This window comes from Athene cunicularia, assembly GCF_003259725.1.
Source record: "Athene cunicularia isolate RWA chromosome Z unlocalized genomic scaffold, athCun1 chrZ_part1, whole genome shotgun sequence".
Taxonomy (NCBI): Eukaryota; Metazoa; Chordata; class Aves; order Strigiformes; family Strigidae; genus Athene; species Athene cunicularia.
In genome coordinates this window covers 34149968-34173678 of record NW_020799142.1, presented here as the reverse complement: position 1 = coordinate 34173678, position 23711 = coordinate 34149968, and the positions used below count along the sequence as shown (strand labels likewise).

The 23711-nt window shown below is 47.4% G+C and overlaps 1 protein-coding gene across 1 annotated transcript in view; it reads left to right on the top strand.

Annotated features, from left to right (window-relative positions):
- Positions 1 to 23711, top strand: part of MYO5B (myosin VB) — a 151795-nt gene that overhangs the window by 43506 nt on the left and 84578 nt on the right. Inside the window, exons 5-10 of the mRNA XM_026865867.1 lie at positions 4894 to 5050; positions 7782 to 7925; positions 9336 to 9417; positions 13590 to 13697; positions 15846 to 15955; positions 18561 to 18826. Of these exons, the coding sequence (XP_026721668.1) occupies positions 4894 to 5050; positions 7782 to 7925; positions 9336 to 9417; positions 13590 to 13697; positions 15846 to 15955; positions 18561 to 18826 (867 nt within the window). The remainder of the gene's footprint in view (positions 1 to 4893; positions 5051 to 7781; positions 7926 to 9335; positions 9418 to 13589; positions 13698 to 15845; positions 15956 to 18560; positions 18827 to 23711) is intronic.

The window sequence follows — 23711 nt, the reverse complement described above, 5'->3', positions numbered from 1 at the left end:
AGACAGGGGCAGGGAGAGGGGCAGAGAGAGCGAGAGCCCTTTCTTCTCCCCTTTGATTTATACCCACTTTCCTTGGGTCCGTCCCCTAGGTCAACCCACAGACCTACGTATCCCATGTACAGGGAAGGGTCAGGTGTTCCATGGGATGATGTCACTAGCATGATCATGACAGCCCTCGTTAGCATATTGAGGGGTGTCAACTTTAATATGCATTTCGTGGAGAATGAAGCAAAGTTCATTCACCGGACACATGGCCCTTGCAATCTGCCCAGGTGCCCCAGGGCAGAGCCGTCCTGTCTCCACAGGGCTCTCTCCCCCAGATACATCGGGCAGCCTTATCAGCTTCAGCCTCCACAGAAAGCACCCTCGGACTCATGGTTTTGTCTTACGAATGTTTGAGGCATTTCTTCAATCAGCCTCAACTTTTGCTTTCCCAGGCTGTTTGTCTTAGTTTTTCACAGGCCTGGTTGCTTGGCTCTCACACACATCCTGCGTTGCTGGACGAGTGTGAGCATCTTGTGTCCTGGCATGTGTGCACCACGCGAGCTCTCTGCCATAGGCAGAAGAGCACTGATGCGTGTTGTAGCAGTTTAACAAGCCATGGTGGCAGCTCCGAGGTGCACAGGAACCACATAAATCCCCGGAGGAATTGTGACAGTATTGCCCTGCTGCAGCAGAGCTGTTTTCAAGCACAACATTTCATTTTATCCAGGCTTTATTTCCATAATAATTTTCTTCTGTGCTGATGCTGCCAGAATTGACTGTATTTCAAGCAGCCGTGTTGCATACCGCACCTACACAGTGGCCAGGCATTTCAGTATATTTTATTCCACTCTGAATACAAACAAATCCTGCCTGGTTTTAACCATTTCTGCTCACTGGAGGAGCCTGTTTGTTACTAGGTGCTCCATGGGGTTCATCTGTCTTTCCCTGCTGGCACCAGCAGTTGGTTAACTTGTACACCAAAGAAGGGGAAGTCTCTGTAGTCTTTATTCCAGAAGGCTTTTATTCCTCAGGTTGGAAAATAAATGTCTGAACATGCACTTTCCACCAAAAAAAGCAACAGAGGAGACATGTTACTGCAAAAGTAGGAGCTTGATTGGCCTTACTGTCTTTTTTGCAAGCCAGCAGCTTTCTCTTTTTTGTTTTATTAATATAATACACCTCTAGAAGTTTTCTTGTGCCATGGAGAACCCACCTGGCCCATTTCTTGTAGGTACACATCAGTCATTAGGACAAATTCTGTAGAAGACATGACATGGCAGAGTGGCTGCAATAGGAGTAAGTGGTGTTGGCTGTGGTTTTTATCCCTAGATTCAGTATCTTCTGGAGAATGATGCTACTTTTAAAAAGGCCCAAGCCAGAAGGAGGAATAAACCTCTCGGGATGCCACATAAAATGCAGTTTGTGATGGGACCTGAAGCCTGCGGAGACTGTGGGTCTGGAGAGCTCCTTGGATGTGCTTCCTGGTGGGTTGGTCTCTGCCTCCTGCAGCTGGGCACACCCCAATAGCTGATACGGAGAGGTTATTAAGGAGGTCAAAATTGGTAACAAGAGGTCTTAATTAGGAATCGTAGATAGAAAAAAAACAGATTGCAAAACATTACATTCTGGCAGTGCTGGCTGGATGGCAAGTAATGCATGATTCTTCTTTGTTGAGCTTTATTGGCTTCATTCAGCGGAAGAGTCTCTCCCAGACTGGTGTCATTTTCATTTTCTGGCTTCAAGAAAAAAGCGGTAGGGAAGTGTTTCCTGAAATGTGTCGCTCAGGCAGTACCTGTTACGCTGAGAAGAGCAAGAAGCAATAGTTCTCAAGTAACTTTTAGGCAAACGTAGCTCTAAGCCAAGCCACCTTTGCATTTGCAGAGCTGCTTTTGCAGGGCCAGTGCTTGCTGGTAGAGATCTTGGTCGCTGCCTCTTTCTTCCGTTTTTCCCTCACCTCCAAGGAAGGATAGTCCATTCATCCACACTTGCAGCCCAGGCTAAAGCCTTTCCCTGCTCCTCCCCTTGTAGCTGATGTGAGTTTTTTATGTTCCGTCCTACTGATGGCCAACGTGGGGCGTTCACTGCTGGAGCTCAGGAAGTGATTGTCCATGAAGATGATCAAAGCAGGTGTGAAACTTCCTTCTTACTTTAACCAGAGATAAACCATGATAAATCACTGCCCTTGCCTGTCCCAGGAACCGCTGCTGTGGGTTTATCCAGCATATTCTGGTTTTGGTGCTTAGTCTTCCTTCCTTCCTCACTTTGGACCTGGCACTGTTTTTTCTCTGTTGGATTTGTGTCTGTGATGGCTTGTGCTCCAAGTAGAGCTTTATCACACACCCATGGAAGTCTGAAGGTGTAAGACCGGTGCCTTGGCAGCCCTGTATCCAGATCATGTCAGCTGGCTGCCTATGGGACAGTCATGGTCATGGTGGCTTTGCCTAGACACGTGGAGGGCACACAGCTGTGACTTAGCGAGTCTCGGGTGAGATGTGCAGGCTGTCCCCGCCTGGGATGAGTCCCTGGGAACACCAGCTCTGGGTTGTGGCTGCCTGGGTGAGGTTGTGCTGGGTTCACGGACGGTATTTTTGCATTAACTGCCTGATAGCTGGAGTGGTTGGAAGCTCCTCGTGCCTTCCTGCTGATGGATGCTCAGGAGAGTGGTGGAGCTGGCCAGGGGATGGATTAAGATACACTTTATGAATTGATCCCTGAAAAATGGAAACACGGCTTGAAATTAGCTCATCGGTCCTCTCCTGCTGGAAGTTTCAGAAAATTGTGGTTTGCACCAAAATGTCACGTTTGACTTGACTGAGGTTTTCTCCAAACCAGTTATCTTGAGCCTAGAAGGAAGATGTGCATGTCTGACAGTGGAGATGAGTAATGGGGTGGTGTTGGAGCACGTCTGTGTTTTTATTGAAAGTGTAAGAGCGGTATATGGCAATCATTTAGTCTCTGTTCTGATCTCTTGCTCGTATAAACTTGGATTGAGCATCTAAACTGAAATGCATTTTTATGGTGTTTCCAGGTGTCAAGAGAACTGCAAGGTGTAAATTCACTGTTGTGCTCGTCTATAGGATTTTGTGTGCCTGCATTCAGGTGTGATTCGGGAAAGCCAGGCAGAGTCTGAGAAGTTTTATTTGGTCTTATTTAAAAACACTCAGTTGCATACTTACAGCTTACCCCAACAGCTCTGGTGTTTTTGGAGCTTCTGTCAAATTCTGCAGTGAAAACTCCCTCCCTCCCAAAGTTTGTGGTCAGATTGCAGAGTTGCTGTGTTTGCCATGTGCCAATGATGCCTTGGGGAGTGGATTCCCACTTCAGCAGGGGCACTTGCTCCTGGTGCTGGCAAATATTTGCCTAGAGGGATGTAGCTCTCCTGAAAAAAGCTCCTCTTACTGCCTTGGCCCTTCTCTGCCTTGCAGCTCAAGTACTTTAAACTGATTAATTAATTAATGGGGTGTATCTAGTGGCTACTATGTGCACCTGTGGTGGGAAGGACTGGATATTTTAATATAGCCATGATGACTTGTGCAAGTTTTTTTGTGTGTGTGATCAATGTTGCAAGTAGAAAAAGGCATTTGGATGAGTCGTGTGGTCTGAGCAAGGCTCAAAAGCTACACACAGTAATGCACCCTCAACTTCCCCACCCAAAGCCATGTGCCCTGTAGGTATCTGCTGGTCTGTGCTGGTTCTGATGTCATTAGAGCTACTGCTGAGACCCAGAGCCAGCCTGGGCACGGGGCATCAGTGGCTGCTCCCATCACGTCTGGAGGAGGGTTTGGATCAGCCCCTCGCTGCCAGGGTAGTACCTCCCAGTCCTACACAGCATTTTCATATGTGCAGATAAAAAGGTCCGGCGTTTATTTGCTTGAATTTTGTTATCCTGGTACTGGTGCACCTGTATCCTTTTGTAAGCAAATTTGGAGTTCACTTGGAGCATGTGAGGCTGCCTAATCATTCTGTTAATGAGCGAGCCCTTCTTAAAAACTATTTTGTTTTGCAAAGCTTCAGGAGCTGAACAAACTTCACTTCGTGATGTCTATCAGGAATTTCTTTTAAACTCTTTAAGCTCTTTTTCTTACCCCTTGGTCCCAGAAGTACCTCCACGCTTTGAAGCAGTGACTTGTGACTTGGCAGGATTTGGGGATGAATGGATGGTGTGAGTCTAATGTCAGAGACGTGCCTTGTATTACTGTTCTCAAAGTTTCAACCAGATCTTGGCCTATGTGTGAAAATACTGATGTTCATATAATTGCACAGGGAATCATGACTTTTGCTAATTCCTAATTTTAGGGTGCTTGATTTCACAAATTCAGTATTTTTAATATATTTTGAGCACAGAGGAACTTTTCTGGCTATCTTTGTTTTAATAGCTCAGCAGTAGGCTACTTGACCATGTTTCACAACTAACTGCTCTTGTTTGGTCATCAAAAACTCAAATGCTTGAGTGAAGGTGTTGGGGGGGAAAAATTCAATATATAATATTAGAAGATGATATTTAGCCAATGCCTGTTAATAGTTCTCCAGACAAATGTCACGCAGCAAAAGTTTGTTATTGTGGTGTATAAGGAATGGACTCCCCGGCGCTGGGCTGCCTGCTCCAGGGGTGAAGAAAGCAGCAGCACTTCTTGCAGGGGTTCACCTCCTGTTCTCCCTGCAAGCTCATGGAGATGTTCTGAAGATGTTCAGGGTGTCCTTTACATTTCAGGTGAGGTGTATCACAGTTGTGCATTATTCACCATTACTTTGGTAGAATGCAGAATAAATCCAGCATCCGTAATGTAGGCGGTAGCGAGGCGAGGGAGATGGAGACATGTGAAGATGGTAGAATATTGCATGTTGTGAATGAACTGTTAACAAGAAAATGGATTAACTTTCAAAAGCTTTTCTTCTCTGCTGCAACAGGGATGAGAAGAACCAGTCCATCATTGTGAGTGGAGAGTCAGGTGCTGGAAAGACAGTCTCTGCCAAATACGTCATGCGCTTCCTTGCAACCGTCGGTGGTTCTCCCAGTGAGACCAACATCGAAGCCAAAGTCCTTGCGTCGAGCCCCATTATGGAGGTAAAAGCTGCATAATTTCCTTCGTCCCGCTTGCAGTGATTACTGTGTCTCTCCAGAAGTCCCAAAACCAGTGAGAGCCGTAGGGGCTTGTGAGCCAGACATGATTTGCAGCCTCACAGCAGCCCTGGGCTGGAACTGAAAATGCAGAAATATGCCAATGGCCTCCATTTAGCCCACTCCAATTGCTCCTCTGTTTGATGGTCTTGAAGCTGAGCCCGTGTGTTCTCAGCACAGCTCCAGGAGCTGGGCTCTGACCAGGGCTCCAGAGCGAGAGCCCAGGCTGTGCTGTTGGCACCATTAGTATTTTATCTTCATCTTCCTCTTGGCGGTGCAGGGTTCCTCCTAATCTTCCTTAGCTGTATAGACATGAAATAGAAGAGAAGGGGATTACTTAATCTATTGGAGTTATTTCAGTGCGGTTTTATTTTTGTTAATTGTCTGTTGCTGTGAATCATACAGGGGAATAACGAGTCCCATTATAGGGAAATCCCTGCTGTAATGGAAAAAATTTCCTTTTACAAACACAAGAGAAACAGAAAGCTGCTTTGTTTCATTGCATCATGACCAGATAGTGAAAATAAATGTCTGAGCACCTTGATCCCATTTTCCAAACAGATTTTGGAGTCAGAATGCCTTCATTTCCAGAATATCCAAGTCAGCATGAAGACAAATTTTGGCTTTTCCAAAGTCAGTTAAGGACTTCAGACTTGTGTGGCTTTCTTTTTAAAGACAGGATCTAGCAGTGCTGCTGTAGTGGAGCGCAGGATTGTCCTGTGCTTAACCAGTCCTTGACTTAACCTTAGGCTTGGTTTAACCTGCAGGGAGGCTTCCCATGGCAGGTGTCTCCTGGACAAATTGTCTAATAGACACGGAGGTGGTGGCTGATCCAGGATGAAAACCAAGCCCACTCCAGCCCGAGAGGCAGCACAAAGGGTGTAGCCTCATGCTGCCTGATGTGGGGTGCAAACTGGAACGGCAGAACAAGTGGTGGTGCAGATGAGCAGTAAGAAAAGCCACGCGGGTGTACGGCTGGCAGAGGATACTCGAATGATCTGCCACAGAGTGGGCTTCACGCTGTTTTACTCCTTTCCTCACCCGTCTCCTGTGCCTGTGTGAAATGTAGCTGTAATACCTGGGAACACTTAAAAGCATCCAAGGAGAAATTCATAGCGCACGCTTTTCTTCTCTGTGACCCCATAATTTTGTCGCTCTAATTCTCTTGCCTGTGTTACATTCTGGATGTCATTTCTAAGCGCTGGGGCAGGGAAACCTCTGTCTGTCTTTATTGGAAATTGATGAGAACATTGCCCAAGCAAAAAAATGTAAAAGAGAAATGCCTGCTTTGCAAAAAACCCAAAGTTAGTGTGATGATGGAGTAGAGGGATGTGTGTGTCATGAAATAGTCCGTAGCGCTGGGGTGCGCTGTGTTTGATTTGTGGGGTGGTATGTCCCTGCTGGGAGAGGGGGCAGGTATCTCTCTGCTTTGTAGATGAGGAATCAAAGCACATGAGATAAGGTGATGATGGTGTTCTGGATGCTCAGTTCAGCGTGCAGTAAAGGGGTAAATAAATGGGGTTTGGGGGAAGGAGGTGCATTAGTTAGCAGAGGAGTTGGGTCGGTGGTGGATGGGATATAGGTCAGGGAGCAGGCAGGGCTTGCTTTGGGGGTGACACTGGGGCCATTGGGCCAAGGACCCCTCTCCATGATGCAGAGATGGAGAAGCCAAGGGGGCAGGCAGCAGGGAGCAACTCTGCCTGTGCAACAGCCTCTCTGGGGAAAGCGGCACCATACTGCAGAGTAGTTCCCTGTGGAGTCCGCTACGTGCAACTGGAGGCGTCAGGTCCTATGGTTGAAAGGTTTGGATGATGTCCGTGTGATGCTGTAGGTCATACTGTGATTCTTGCCAAGCATGTGTGCTTGGCGTGTTCCCCGAGAGCTGCGCTGTAGGTAGAGGTGGTCTGCAAGGAGAGCCTGGGAAAGGCAGCCAGCCTTCGAGAGTGCCTGAGGGCTCTTCCCTGTACACATCCCTTCCCTCCTGTCACTTCTCCTGTGCTTGCTTGAGGCTCACCCTCTCAGGACAGGGGAGTGGTGGTAGAAAATAAGGCTGGTGTAGCCATGAAGGGGAATATTGTCTTTCTCTGGCTCTCTTGCATCACCACGAGTTGCTCCTTTGGCTGCTTGATAGAAGGCCACGTTTGTAGTGCTGCACCCCTGATGTTTGCATGGGGGCTGGATTCTCTCCTCCCCCTTCTGCCACTGCATGTGGCAGCATGAGGTTCTGGAGAGGCATGGAGGGGCTCTGGTCATGTCACCAAATCCATGGACCAAAGCCTGAACATCTGGAGATGGATTCCTCCCTCTTGCAGGGCTTCATCGCCCATGTTCCTTCTGGGAAAGCTGCCAACGTTGGCTGTTTGTGAGCAAAGCTGACAAAGCAGTCGCCTGTAAGGCACAACAGGACTGCCGTGGCTGTTGGGATGCAGGTGATCTAACTACTGTACACATACTCATTGCTGTCTATATGCATTTTTCTTCCATAAAAATTCTGGAGACACCACATTTTTGGTGAAGAGTCCTCCCCAAAGCCACACCATGGCTCTGCCTTCTGCATCTGGGAAGGTGTTTTCCTCAAATCCTCCCATGACTGTTACGTAACCCTGATTACAAATTTAAATGTTTAAAAATTTTAAAAATTAAATTTAAAATTAATGTTTGATTTTGTTCTATGCAGGCATTTGGAAATGCTAAAACGACAAGGAATGACAACAGCAGTCGCTTTGGGAAATACATTCAGATCGGCTTTGATAAAAGATACCGCATCATTGGTGCCAATATGAGGACATATCTGTTGGAAAAATCACGAGTTGTATTCCAGGTCAGGACCTGTGCTTTTTTCCTTCGTTTCTTTCTTTTGGGAGCTGTACTTCAGTAATTTAATAGTCTGGGTCTTTTCTATGAATTAAATAGCTTTAAAACTAGCTTTCCTGGTGGACATGGCTTCCAGATGTGTCTTTCAGGCTCAATCTTCTGCCATTGTTTTTGATGATCTCAAGCTGATGACTTCATTCTGGAGGAATATGTATCTGGTAGACTCATTAGTTGGCCACTGGTTGTTGCCTCCATCTGTCTGAGGCTTGAGCCCCGAGGAGGGACCGCTGCTCCTGCCCTGGCTGCTGGGCATGGATTAAGAGCCTTTCTTTGGGCAGCTGCTGAGATTTTTACCCAACCTTATAAAGAGCCAGGAAGAATAAATCTCAGGCAGCAGTTGTCAATTTTGGAGGAGAGGCAGGAGAAGGATGAAGAGGCTGATGTATCTGCTGCAGCACATCCCATCAGTTTCTTGTGCAGGGCTCAGGACAAGCTGTCTTGGTTTGTGTGTGAGATCTAGCTCAGAAGCACCTGCAAAACTTTTGTCCTCACACACACACACACACACCACCCCACCCCCCACCCCACCCCCAACTATAAATCCTAAAACCAAACAACGTTGGGAAGTGTGGGCCACCTCTTTTGAACTTACCATCTGATTGAAGTGCAGTGCCTGCTGGCTAACTTAGCCCATTTATCCCAGAGAGGGATAATTTATGGAAGGTAATACAAAGTTAATTATTTTTAAACAATCCTTCAAGTTGGAAAAGCCCCTCGGGATCATCGAGTCCAACCCTCAGCCCGACTCTACAAAGTTCTCCCCTACCCCACATCCCCCCACAGCTCATCCCAACGGCCCTGAAACCCCCCCAGGGATGGGGACTCCCCCCTCCCTGGGCAGCCTCTTCCACTCTCGGACCACTCTTGCTGGGAAACATTTTCTCCTCCTGCCCAGCCTGACCCTCCCCTGGGGCAGTTTCCAGCCGTTCCCTCTTGTCCTGTCCCTGATCCCCTGGGAGCAGAGCCCAGCCCCAGCCTCTCTGCAATGTCCTGTCAGGAGCTGCAGAGAGGGATGAGGGCTCCCCTCAGCCTCCTCCTCCTCACACTGAACAGTCCCAGCTCCTTCCCTGCCTCCTCACAGGATTTATTCTCCAGGCCCTTCCCCAGCCTCGTTGCCCTCCTCTGCCCTCGCTCCAGCCCCTCAAGGTCTCTCTCTTTTCTTTGTGGCATGGGCAGTGTACATTGGTCAGGGTAAGACTTCCTTCCTCCAGGTGGCAAAATGTCCCCATCTTGGTCTTGATGGTGGGAAGCAGAGGAGGGGGTCAAGGTGGCTTTGTGCTCAGTGAGCACTGGGCTGAGGGTGGGAGCACTGCTGTAACCTCCTTGTGTCTCTGGTAACTTGGCGTTATCCCCACAGTCAGAGGATGAGCGCAACTACCGCATCTTCTATCAGCTTTGTGCCTCTATGAATCTTCCAGAGTTCAAAGACCTTGGACTAAGTAAGTACTTCTGTGCACTGACAGCTGCTGCCTAGGTGTGATGGCACCAGGAAAGCATGGTAGGTTTAGAAATGTGGGTCACTGATGAGGTCATCTGTGCCTGTTTAGTGGGAGGAGGTACAGGGAGATGAGCTTGAAGGGCGGCTTCTCCTCAGCAATGCACAGGTTTGCTCATGCCCATCTCCAGGGATGTGGCACCTTTGAGGAGACACCAGCCCTTGTCACCTTGGCTGTGCAAGTCCTGGTGGTGGGTCAGAGCTGTTGCTGGTGGTTAGCTGTGGTGGAAGAAACCTGTGTATGTTGTAGAAGCTGCATGCAGAACCACAGTGAACCACGTGCCATGGCAGCTGCCAGCTGATGCAGGGAGATCGTGTGTTAATATTGTACAAAGCTTGCATAAAGAACTGTCTTTTCAATGAAGTGTGAGTATGGGTTGATCTGGCCAGAGTCTTGGCAGGAGCAGTTGTGTCCTTGGAATCCATTATATTTCTTCAGTGCTTAACTCCTCAGATATATCCCAAGTTGTTGGTTGTGGTTTTTTTTCCCCCAGATTTTGCAGCAAAATCTCTGTGAGACACCTGAATTAAGAGGCTTTTCACTTGCAGCAGGGGGTGCAGAGGTGTGGTGTAATTAATTTTGAATCTCAAATATTTGCTGTTGCTTAAAAAGGGAAGTGAGGGTTAAAACTTGTTTTTAAGTATTTAAAATGAAGCGAGGCTTAAAACTTGTTTGTAAGTATTTAAGTGAGGCTTGAAACTTGTTTTTAAGTATTTAAAATGGTGAGCGAGGCAGGTTGCGATCCCAGTGCAGAGCATCTTGCTGCTGCAGAGTCTCACAGAGGTTTCCATCGTGACCACAGAGAAATGGTAGGTTGAGAGAGGGGCTTTTGGTTTCTGGGTAATTTGGGGCTTATCTTAACGCCTTTTTGGGTCACCGTAGGCATGTTGGCTGCACTTACCAACTGCTGGTGCCAAAATGGGAGCACTCCTGTTCTTGTCCTTTTGCCACCAGTAAGTCTCGGTGAATTACCCAACTGTAGTCCATACTCTGCCCGGTGACACCAAACAACACAACCACATCCGTGAGTTTGCTTAAGGCATAAGATACACTTCTCAGGCGGTCTAGGTGTAACCTTAATGTCTGTCCCAGGGCACCTGGGTGGGAGGGGAAAGTTTTGCGTGATTCACTGTGTACCAGCCGTAGGTCAGGGCTTGTGGTGGACCTGGGCGTCCTTTTAGTCTATAAGGCTCCCAGAATGATGTTTTTCTGACAGTGGCTTCTCAGTTGCTGTCAATGAGCCTGTGTTTGGTCCTGTTGCATGCTCACACAACCCCATAGCATATCCCTTTGAGCACTTTCAAACGTTTCTGCCATGGGGTTATGTGCTTCATTTTTGCAGCGATGCCCCAAGTCATGATGCTGTCTGCTGGCATCTTAAAATTCAGACAGAAATTATTTCAACCCAGGCTGGGAGATAAGTTGATGCAGGAGAGTTCCAGCTGTGCAGCCACCTTTCTCTTCTTGGGAACATGTGGATCAGAGGAAATACAAGTCTTGTTCAGCATGGCTGTCTAAAAGCATTGTCTGTATTTGTGGTGGTGACTGGCAACAGTAAAGGCTGAGAGCTCTCTGCTCTCCCCGTGCATCATTCATGACACCTTTATGCTGTTGTGACCATGGCTCTCGACTTCGGCGTCTCAAGGGAGAATGGAAACAGCTGATGGCATAGGAGGTGGTGGATGCCGGGGCCATTAGCCCACGAGGAAGCCTTCCTCGTCATTTTAAATCTGAATTTGATTAAAGGATTAAAGTGGGTGTCAGTCTCCAGCTGCACTTTACCACAGTGCTTGTGCAGTTATGTACAGCCTGCTGCTTGTGCGTTCAGGTAAAATACCACAACAGAAAAAGAAGTGATTCTCTCCAAAATTCCTGCCCCGTCACCTTGCAATAGCTTAAAAATACCTCCCAAAAAGTTCTCCTAGCTGGCAGATGCGGTGCTGCTCGGCAGGGAGGGCTCCCGGGGGATGGGGATGTGGGCACCGTGAGCTGATTTCATTGGGGTGAACCAACCTCTGCCCTGACTTGTTGAATTACTAGTGCTGGGCAGTTTCCTGTGAGTGTAGATGTGCACAATTCACTTTTGAGGGATTTTTTTTTTCTTTACCAGCTTTGCGTTAGATTTACTAGCCTGTATCTCAAGATGAGTAGTCAAAACTCAAGTTTATTTCTTCTTGTGAGCTGTACCTTACCTTATCTGTCAACCTTGTCTTCCCAAGGATTATACAAAACAAGGGGTATTTTGATGTGAAACCCCACCTTTTATTAGAGAGGAGCATATATATTTTTCCATATCAAAAGTAGGAGCTGTTGTTTTTCCTCTGGGTCTTGCACGTGCAAAGAATTTGACTGTCTTTTATATTGCAAAATTCTGGAAAACAAAAGAGTCTCTCAACTTACATGAGCCCAGCAAAGCAAACCAGTAAGTGTTGGCTATTCAGGTAGAGCAATCCTAGAAGTTTGATTTTTAAACTAGAAAGTAAATGTGTGACTTGAAATGTGGGATGCAGCGGCCTTTTGTAAGTGCGATGTCTAACTGAATGATGCCTGGGCAGTGGTGCAAAGCGAGAACGTGCTTTATTTGTTTGCAATGAATCAAAAGGTTTCTGTGGTTATAAAAATCATTGCATGCATGCTGAAATATTGTTGGAGTGGGTTGTAAGAGATGACTTGAGGCCGAAGCAGATCCCAGTGAGGATAGTCAAAATTGGAGGCTGATGGGGAATGGAGGGTTCTTCCTTTGAGGTGCGTTCCGTGGCATGGGGGGGTAGGGGTATGGTGCTGTGCCCATAGTTAGGTGTTTTCCCAGTAAAATGGGGCACTCTGGCTGGAAACGGTGTAGCTGAGAGGTGCTGTAATCCTCTTTCTGCATGGCACAGCACCTGTCAAACATCCCAGTCCCATCAACCACCACCCAGCCCTGGATCCGTCTTGCAGGGCAACATGCAGCAACATCAAGATGTGCTCCGCCACGGGTTGGGTGAGCTCCTATTGTGCTGGGAGGACCAGGAAGGACATCATCTCTCTGACCCCAATCAGCATTTTCTGCCCCTTTTCCCAATGCTCTGACAATGAGCAGAGTTGCTGAAACCTCCGGGTCCCAGGGCTTTGTATGCCAAAAAGAATTAAATGTTTTTCTTGCAGCGTGAAAGTACAGCTAATGTAGAAGCCTGCGGGAGGGCTGGGAAGGGTTGGGGACTTTCTGGTGACAATGTGAGTCAAAAAAAAAGTGCAGATTGCAGTGATTTTAAAGGTTACCAGCAGGCTGATGCGGAACGCGCAGTAGGCTGTTTTTCCTCATTATTTCCATGAGACTTGGGAAATATATTTGTGAGTGTTAACGATCTTTCTGAGCTTTTCTTGGCAAGTCAGCCCTACCCGGTTTGAAACAAGCTGAAGCTGAGAACTGATTCTGGGTGGGATGGGGAGGCTGTCCCATCTCCTGGGCTCCCCCAGCCCTCCCTGGGGCCAAGCCTGCTCCGGCTCTACCAGGACTCAGCCTAGTATATCTTAATGGTTTTGGCCTCAAATATGCCCTTGTTTTAAGGAGGAATGATTGCCTGTGAACCTTTAGATATAAATCTGGTGATCTCTTCTTCTTGTGTCTGCGTTTGAAATACCTCTCAGTGTCCATAGGATTTTAGCTTTGCGTTGTCCTGAAATAACTTTGCTGAAGCACAGATGCTTAAATGGTGTAATGCTGGCACTGTGGGCGATTCTCCATTCACTTTGCTCCCCAGGTTTAAGGCATTATGTGGGAAAGGTGTTAAAGTATCTGAATCGGTCATGGGTTTATAAAACAGGTTAAAAAAAAATTGAAAGTAGTAACTTCAGTATTTGAAATAGTCTGCGTCTGTGCAATGGAACAGTTATTTGAATCCCCAATATAACACAGCTCTGCCTTGGTTGAACTTGTTTTGCATGGGGAAGGGGTTTCACCCCTGCAAGAAGTAGTTACAGTCGCTTGTCAGGGTTATACTTCACCCATTTTGAAGTAAACCATAGTTTAAAGGAGATGGGTGCCCTTCGGGGATGGGCAGGACTGAGAGCATCCCAGTGCACACTCCGGAAAGCTGCTGCTTGCTGATGCATTTCTTGTGTTTCTTCTCTCCTAGCTTGTGCTGAAGACTTTTTCTACACTTCTCAGGGGGGTGACACATCTATCAGTGGTGTGGACGATGCTGATGACTTTGAGAAAACCAGGCATGCCTTCACCCTGCTTGGTAAGGGGTTGCTCTGCTTGGAGGTTTCCCAGCAGAAGTCTCTTGCAAATGTTTTCAGTATTTTACCTGAATTATATGGCTCTTCTGTAACACTGAGAGGTATAAATCCATGTTCCTATCAACCCAGTTGGCTTTACCTTGTTCTTTAGTATGAGCTGCAGCAGTGTTTCTTCACAGCTCTCTGCGAAGCAGCAGTGAGTGGAGGAGGATGCTGAATTTAAGAGAAACCTAAATAAACCAATCTGAAGCTGTTCTGCAGCTTTGACTTGCTACTTTTTCACCCTGTTTACAAGCAGGAAAAGAGCTATTACTCTGCGGCTCAATCTGTGAGTTGAGGGTGATGTCACTTCATGGACCATCACAGTATTGTACAGAGTAGCTGATTCCTGGGAATAATGAGCTGTGCAGAGTCCACGTTTGCATGACCAGCTGCAAAATCTACTGCCGCAGCAACCACCTGTGCATGCTGCAGTTGAGCAGTGTCCATAGCTGGCCTGCAGCGATTGTTTAAAAGGAAAAACGAGTTTTGCAGGGGGGAAAAAGCTTTCCCAGTTCATTAATATTTATCTGAAGCCAAGTTTTTAAATCCTGGTAAGTCTCGGTGCCTCTGTTGAGAGAGGAGCTCGTGATGTTCACAGCCAGCTGTGAAATCTCCCTAAGCAGCTGGATCGCAGCCACTGCACTGCGCTGGCAGCGAGCGTGGGGACTCATTTCAAGTGTTACAACTGCAAGTGTTTCCCCCAGATTTGCCCTCTTTGTGTTTTAGATGGGCTCGATCTCTGTTTCTTCAGGGTGTCAGCCGTGGTCTTGTCTTTACCCTGCTCTTGTCTGGCTTCTGTGACTTCTAACTGTTAAGTACTCAAAAAAATAGGATTCCAGTGGTTGCTCCAAACTTGCCCATGGGACTGTAATACCTGGGGAACTCTCTCCCCATCCCCTTGCCATGTGTAGTTTCACTTTGGTCTCCTTCTCTGCCTCCCCAAGAAGACCCCCTCTCTCCTTGCTGGTCCCTATGAAGCACTGTGCGAGCATCTTCCTCTGATGCCACTTTTGATGTTTTCCTGCTCTTTACATGCTTCCTCTGGCTCTGCCTTTCTTAATTTTCCTTCAGCGTTTCCCAGCTCTGTCTGCTTCTGTTCAGGGCCTGGTGAACAGTCTTGCCTTTTTATAATATGTGTAACAAGGAGACGTCAGATTTATCTGCAAAACCCCACCCTAGCTAGGCTTAACTCCAATTAAGAGTGCCAAGAAACAGCAGAGAATTGCTCCTTTTAGTAACCTTGAAACATTTCTCACAGTGCTGATAACAGAAAAGTCCCAAGAGAGAGAAAGGGAAGTTCTTGATAATTCAAAACCCAGCAGGTGAGGTCTCAGACACTGGGTGTATAATTAGGACACCAGCACTGAACACAAAACGGGCACAGAAACCCAGCTGGGATGTAAAAATGCAAGATATGGCAAGAAAACAGTGTGCAGGCTGCTGCTGAGCAAAGCTCCTGCTGGGAATGTTGGCAAAAGCCTGCCAGAAAAATATATAAAGCAATAATATCTTACACCCCCAATGAAGACCCACAACGTGTGGCTCCTGTTGAGATGCTGGGGATGGTCAGGCAGAGCGTCACATCACCTCCCTGGTGACTTGCTGTAACACCAGTCTGGAGGCATTGTGCACTGTGTGCACGGCTTTCATATTCTCTTCCCTTTGTGGGACGTTGGCAATAAGTTGTAATTTCTGTGCTTCAGTTGTCAACGAGATCTTGCCATTGGGCTATGATTACAGAAAAGCAACTCCTTGTTTTATAAAAGCCACGGAGCCCCTGTAGCTCTGATCCTGTCTGATCGGTATGGAGTAGCATCCTTGTTTTTGTGCGTGTTCACAGAAGTATTAAGCCCACCTGTGGTAAAATTGCTTTGAATCAATCAATAGGGGTAAAGAAATCCCACAAGGAGCTCCTCTTCACAGTCTCTGCTGTCGTTTTTGAGCGATGACTTTACTGAGGGTTTATGATGAGTTTATTGGGAGAGGTTGGATAACTCTGAAGACCACCAGCCTGGGAAGGAAATCAAAACACCACAAGTGTTTTCAAATAAATTGAAAATTGATGTTGTTTTTCTGTTGTGAAAATCAGTTACCAATTGTTCCCACAGGAGTGAAGGAGTCTCATCAGATGACCATTTTTAGGATAATTGCTGCCATTCTGCACCTAGGGAACTTGGAAATCCACGTGGAAAGCAGCAAGGACACTTGTACCATATTGGTAGGTCACCAGCAAGAGTGGGGTGCGTGGGGGGCTTTGCGTGCTCATAAATCAGACCACATTGGATGTGTTGAGCTGCTCAGCACATCCTTTGGTAGAAAGCCCTTTTCTTCCTGGTTTTGTTTGCTTTTTTTGAAAACACATCATGATCTTTGGTCCCAGAGAGTGATGGTCAATGGAGTTAAATCCAGTTGGAGGTCAGTCACAAGTGGTGTTCCTCAGGGCTCAGTGTTGGGACCATTTCTGTTCAACATCTTTATTGATGATCTTGACAAGGACACGGAGTGGATCACCAGTGAGTTCACAGATGACACCAAATTAAGCAGGAGGGTCGATCTGCATGAGGACAGGGAGGCTCTGCAGAGAGACCTGGATAGATTGGATCAGCTGCCAACAGTAACGGGACGAGCTTCAACAAGGGCAAGTGCCAGGTCCTGCCCTTGGGCCACAACCACCCCCTGCGTGGCTACAGGCTCAGGGAGGGGTGGCTGGAGCTGTCTGGGAGAGAAGGGTCTGGGGGTTCTCATGGACAAGCAGCTGAACAGGAGCCAGCGTGTGCCCGGGTGGGCAAGAAAGCCAACGGCATCCTGGCTTGTGTCAGCACTGGTGTGACCAGCAGGAGCAGGGAGGTGACAGTCCCCTGTGCTCTGCACTGGTGAGGCCACACCTGGAGCGTTGTGTCCAGGTCTGGGCACCTCAATCCCAGAGAGATCTGGAGGGGCTGGAGCGAGGGCAGAGGAGGGCAACGAGGCTGGGGAAGGGCTGGAGAATCAATCCTGTGAGGAGCCAGGGAAGGAGTTGGGAGTGTTGAGTGTGAGGAGGAGGAGGCTGAGGGGAGCCCTCATCCCTCTCTGCAGCTCCTGACAGGACATTGCAGAGAGGCTGGGGCTGGGCTCTGCTCCCAGGGGATCAGGGACAGGACAAGAGGGAACGGCTGGAAACTGCCCCAGGGGAGGGTCAGGCTGGGCAGGAGGAGAAAATGTTTCCCAGCAAGAGTGGTCCGAGAGTGGAAGAGGCTGCCCAGGGAGGGGGGAGTCCCCATCCCTGGGGGGGTTTCAGGGCCGTTGGGATGAGCTGTGGGGGATGTGGGGTAGGGGAGAACTTTGTAGAGTCGGGCTGAGGGTTGGACTCGATGATCCCGAGGGGCTTCTCCAACCTGAAGGATTCTGGGATTCTGTGATTTCCTGGTTTGTTTTTCCTGGAAGATAGTGCATTATTTCTCCTCTCTAGCAAACCCATCAGCAATATGATTCAAAGATCACTTACTATCGTATATCCCTACCCATCTTTAACTCTTCCTGCTTTCTTAAAAGACTTGTTGCACAGAGTATTGAGGAAACATGACTTCCACCAGCACGTGTGATGCTGTACAACTGCTTTGCTACAGGCAAAGCTATGAGGCTCCTGCTTGTAACATGGCCATCTAGTATTTAAAGGGGCACCGAACGGTTAATTTAGCAAGAATAAATAAGACTAAAGATTTCTTAGTGGTGTTTCTTCTGTTTCTATGTTTGTTCAGGCGAGGAAAGGAAAGTGAATATGTGGAAAATACTGTCTTGTCAATTACCATTGCATCCCAGACTGTGGTGTTTGCTTGTAAATAAAGTGTTAAAATGTGTTCTGCACACACTTTTAGTGGTACCCTTGAAATTATGTGGTGTGCCTTTAGTTAGATGCTGGGGGTAATTTACTTGATATTTGGCAACATGGGTACGTGAAAATGGTCTGCTCCAACAGTGTTGAGTTCTGTAATGGAGTTCATGTTGTTCAGTTACCTTCAGATGAAATTGCGTGGTATGAAATGAATCCTGTTAGGGCTTTGAATCCATGGTCAGAAGGGTATCATAGCAATAACGCATCGCAGAGGTCTTACAAGACGCATTTTTCTCTCCATCCCCAAACCCATCCAGCTCCTGTACATGCAGCTACCTAACTGGAAACAATTTGCTTCCTTTAGTTATGCATTATTACACTGAAGAAAGGGAAATTGATTCCTCATTGTCCAAAAGGCAGTGCCTGCTATTTTAGCATAATAGAGACTCAGAACTGCCTCACCCTTGTTTGAGGCTGGGAAAAAATATAATGCACCAGAGAAATTGAAGTTCACATTTCATTTTATTGATTATGCAAAAGACAAGCCCTTCTGGTAATGCACATTTTGCAACTTTATTATTCAAAATGGGCTTAGTTTGTAAAAGGCATGGTGTAGTGGAATACCTGAATCTTTGATTTAGGCTTAATCAAGGTTCTGCTGAAGGAGCATGTAGTTGCAGCTCGAGGAGGAGTAAAGTGGAGAGTGCTCTCTCCTGTTGGCAGTCACTGTAGAAATCTGCTATTTATGAAAATCAAGACCTTAAGCAAAGCCATAGGGTGCACCACAGTTCTGAACTCTGTGTGAGCCATTTTGTCCGTGTCCATAATGGCTGGCGCAACTAGATGAGTGCTCATTGCTCTTCTGTCCCCTATCAACCACAGAGAAACACACTATTTCCCTAGATCATTATGAAATGCTGCTTATTTTGTGCGCTGATCTGTGAGCTCAGTGTTAAAGCTCCAGTTTTGGAGTGTCACCAACCTGCTGACTTTGCTTCTTGTTACCCCCCAGAACGAGGACGAACACTTGAACAACTTCTGTAGCTTGCTGGGTGTGGATTACAGCCAGATGCAGCACTGGCTTTGCCACCTCAAGCTCGTCACCACGTTTGAGACCTATGTGAAGAACATGTCCTGGCAGCAGGTGGTGAACACCAGGGACGCCCTGGCCAAGCACATCTACTCCCAGCTCTTCAAGTGGATCGTGCAGCACATCAACAAGGCCCTGCACACCTCCGTCAAGCAGCACTCCTTCATCGGCGTGCTTGATATCTACGGGTAGGCATGCTTTCTGCTTTTAAGGCTGTTTAATTACTCCTTTCTGATTTGTCTCAGCCCTCTGGCGGTGCACACTTGACCTTGGCTTGTGGCAGGTGGTGGGAATAGTAGAGAGGGATGCAAAAAAGCGCAGTTGTGTGTGATTTGCAGGTTCGATTCTCGTTTAGATTGAGCAGTCCTGACCCCAAAATGATGCACGCAGATCTGTTTGAGTGCTGGCTTTTGGGATTTACCTCCCATGCTGTTCCATTTGGGATTTCTGCCCCCTGTGCAGTTTAAAGCATCAAACTTAAACCTGAGCTAGGGGTAAAGGTGCTGATAAAGAGACCAAAGACTGTGCTTGGCTCCGCCTGGGGTTGCTGTGGCGTCTGAGGAAACTACTTTGGTTCTTCAGCTTTGAGACCACTGCTACAGTGAGAGCTTTTGGAGGACTTTGGGAACCTGTGGCAGTGGTAAGGTTCAGAAAACCTCTGCCATAACCAAGGGCAAGGCTTGCAGCCTGCAACCTCAGGGACAATCTGCTGCTCTAAATTTGGACTGGGTACTAGTTACTGTCCGGTGTGTGGTCCTGGCACTTGAGCGCTGGCAGAAGAGGAACTGACATAATCTCTTCGTTCCTCCTCCATCTTCTGCTTCTCTGCAGCACTTCAGCTAAAATGAACAAAGGGATTATGTCACTTTTGGGGTGGAAGAGGAAAGAAGTCTTCTGGGTTTGGGTTTTCTCCTCCCCTCTTTCAGCACCATCCCTTTTCTATGTGTCTGGTGAGCAAGGACAAGGGAGACGTCACAGGTTTCCCAGAGAGGTGGTGGATGCCCCATCCCTGGAAACATTCCAGGCCAGGCTGGACGGGGCTCTGAGCAACCTGATCTAGTGAAGATGTCCCTGCCCATGGCAGGGGTTGGACTAGATGGCCTTTAGAGGTCCCTTCCAACCAAAACCATGCTAAGATTCTATGGTTCTAACTGGGACAGCAGTGACCTCCTGTGCTCCCTTAATGTATTAAAATGCTTGGTTGCTCCTGTTTCAGAGGAGAAGGTGGGATGGATGAGTTGTAGCTGCTCCAGGAAGCAGTCTCTGTGCTTGCTCAATCCCAACTTGTGTAACGGCAGACTCCTCATAAGGTCTGTCAGATCTAGGTGAACCTGAACTTCAGACTGAAATCCTGCCAAAGCGGTTCTGGGTCAGCTGCAGAAAGCTTTTATGGCTTAAATACCTACACAGTTACTGGAATTGGACCTTACATATAAAACCTCCCATGGGGTTTCTACAGTTGCTGGTATTTGGGATGATGATTTCAACATGGGCAGTCATGGCAGCAGAAATGATGCCAGAGGTCAGTGCTGGAGCATTGGTGTAGCCCACCGCCTGCTCATCTACATCAGTGATGGTTGCAACACGGCAAAGTTTACAGGAACACTTGTATCAAGTATGATAAGGTTATAGTCCTCTTTGGTTTGGGATTTCAGTGGGAGATGGCTTGAGATGGTGAGATCACTGTCAGAGGTTTGCAAGTTCCTGTCCTAGGTAGATAGCACAGGGCCTGGAAGATCTTAAATCATCTGCTGGCATCGGCACAGTCTGGTTTAAAGACTGTATGAGGTGGCAAAGCTGTTTCCCATCAGTGTCCCTACAAATAGAGATTTCTGCAGGCTGGGATATGATAAATAAAGTGAGATGGAGCCATGTGGACAACAGTGGATCAGTGCAGAAAACTGGATGTCTGAGTTAGAAAATCAGATGCAGTCTTTCAGAAATCTGAATAAAAGGACACTTGAGGATAACGCTCATGAAAGATTAACCTGGGCTTGAAAACCTGTTAGTATGGAAGAAAAACCTCCCTTAGTTGCAGGTCTCCTGTGCGTCACGTTCACTGCGTGGGCTCACAGATGCTTTTACAGCACTGGTGTCACCCCAGGATACAGCACGTTGGGTTTTTTTCCCATGGGGACCTGCAGGTCCTGTTGAAAGAGGCAGGTTTGCAGGGGAGGGGTGTCCATGCCCTGGACGGTAATGCTCATGTGTGAGTACACTCTCCTGAAGAGACCATAAATCCCTTTCAGAGACGGGGTATCACTGTCTAAATTAACAATGCAGGGACTTTGGGTGCTGACAGCCTGATTCTCTGCAGTGCTTGGGAGTGGTTTTGTTCCCCAAACACAGGATATTTGGGAGTTTTAATGCATTCCGTCAAAATATTAGAATTCTATGGGTTTTTTTTTCAAATGTCTGCTGTTGTTTCCTTTTTCTCTGGGAGAGAAATTAAGCTGGAAAGGCAGGGAGCCTTCAAGCAATCTTCATTGCATCTCCCTGACATCCAGAAAACACCTCTGTCCCGGCACTCCTAGGGGAGGACTGTCCCCATGGGTGGGGTTTCTAGGGACAGGGTCCAAACCGAGGGTGCAGAGGCTGTGGGATTTGTCTCCTAATTCTCGACTCTGCATCCTTAATTCTCTGTTATCACTGAAGTGAGAGGGTGCAGCATTGAAAGCTTTTACATATATACTGAAAGTGTGTCATTTGCTATAGTAGCAAGACTGAAGTACGTCTGAAAAGTGGATTCATGTGGCATTCCTGGACTTGGTGGGGACAGCTTGTTTGTCCTCTGTTTGCCATGTGAAGGGAAATGTGAACACCCAGGTGGCCAGCTGTATGCTGGACATATTTATGAACTTTAAATATTTTAGTATAAACCCCGGTGCTGCAGTGGATTTAGGAGATATCAGCCGCACAGCGGAACAGGAGAGAAACCAAAATGCAGCATTTTCCCCCCGACATCTGCTCATCAGAGTTGTCCTCAAGCTGGGATGTGCCTTCCCGGGAGCTGTGGTGATGGGTTGGAGTGGTGAATATGGTTGCGTTTTGCACCAAGATAATAGTGCACTAAAATGAACATAAACCAAACGGCCATTAGTTGGCTTTTTCCATTAGGACGTCATCTTAGCGCAGTCGCTTTGTGTGGGTAGGACCTTCTGGCAAGGGCATGCGCGGAGCTGGGGACCAAACTGCTCTGTCATTTAGCAGATTGAACTGGCAGGGTCCCCTTAATTAGCAACTTCATGAAATCTTGCTTGGAGTTAATGTTGTACAGCTCCTCTGCCCCTGGCCAGCACTCACTGAGAGGGTTCATAAATCACATCTGGTGTCTCTGAAGTGGAAAAAGAGTTTCCACTCTGATATCTTTTCATGTTGTACCCCTGCTCTCGTGGCGTTTTTCCACCTACCTTGCCGTGCCTCTCCACCTCTGTTTTAATTAAATCTTTTCTTGCCCTGTTGCTCTGATCATGAACTTGCAAGAGTTGGTATTTTCAGGGAGTCCTGGGAAAGCCACATCCCTTTAGTTGCAAGAGCTGAAGGCTCCAGTCTGCTCAGCACAACGGCTGTGCAACCAAGATATCAAGCACAGAGGGAGCTCTTCAAGGACACGTTCATCACAGAGGCACTGGCCCTGTGTTTTAATATAAACACTTATTGGTCCCAAACACCAGATTTTGTTTAAAGATTGTAAAGCTCAGTTCCTGGGATGGGGGTTGGATTGAGTATCTTCTGCTCAGCACGGGCTGCACCAGCTCTGGGGGAAATGCCAGCACCGGGGCAGGTGGAGGGGGAGCAGTCCTGCGTTTCCTCAAGGGCTGTGGGGCTGGTGAAAGCACAAAAGTGTCTCTTTTCTCCCAATCCCCCTTTTCCTTCAGCAGATTCACACTGCCTTTCCCCGAGAGCTCAGGCATTCTGTGTGGTGAGGGCATTTACCACCTGGCAGTACCTGGGGAGTAGCTGCACTGTGTGGAAAACAGCCAGGCAGTTCTCAGTACCAGAAATACTGATTTGGGGCGGGGGGGTGGGGGGGAGGGCTTTAAGACAGTTGTGCCAGTTCCTACAGCATCTATTACTAGAACAATTATTTTGCCGCGTGTTTATCATTACAGCAGTTTATTTGTTAAGCACAGAGAGCCTTGCCACTTCTTTCCTTGGTTTAATCCTTACAGTCATGTGTCAGAGACTTTTTTTCCTCCCCCTTCCAACTGTGCCTTAAAAAAGAAATATAAATAACATACTTCCCTGCGATAGCTGAGAATTTTTTTTTTTTTGAAGAGCAAGCCCAGCTGCCTGTGCCTGTCCCTGGGTGTTGTGCTTCCACCCTGACTGCCACAGGGGCTCCACTGGCTCTTAACCTGCTTGCCTGTAGCTTGTGTTATTAAGACTGCATATTTTTTCTTTTCCGATTGTGACTAGGAAGCCAATTTTTAGCTCAGTTTGGAGTTGACTGGTAGCTCGTGGAGGGGTAGGATAATGTTTCAGCAAGTGTAGCTGTGGAAGCGCTTGTGAAGATGAGGATCACCAAGACCAACACCAAACTCCCTCTCAGGAACATGTTGGAATTGGAGCTGAAAGCACCATTTCTTCTTCTGCCTTCCAGAAGTCGCTTATGTGTATCTAATCTTTGTGGTATCAGGGATGCAATGCAGAGGCTGTAATTATGAATTTAATACCTTCTTTTTCAGCTCTGTTGAATTGCATTAAAAATACCATGTTGGGTCTTTTGAGACAGCAGGTACTGTTTCTCCATCACCTTTGCCGTGAATATATTTGGGCTTAATATTTCATAATATTTTTCCAAGAGAGGCTGTTACGTGTCTTGTCTCCGACAGCACTGCTGCCTGATGGGCAGGAAGCTACGGTCGTACCAGATATCTCATTCATGCGTAGCAGAAGAGACCTCCTGAATCCCTTGAGCTGTGACAATGAAAGATAGACGTTTCGGGGAATGAGGAATAAAGTGTAGATCTGGGATAGGAGGAATGCAAAGAGACGGTTGAATAACTGGTGTTCCCCGTCACGCAGATGACATCGTTGCAGAGAAAAATAGATTTTGAGACGAAGCAATGC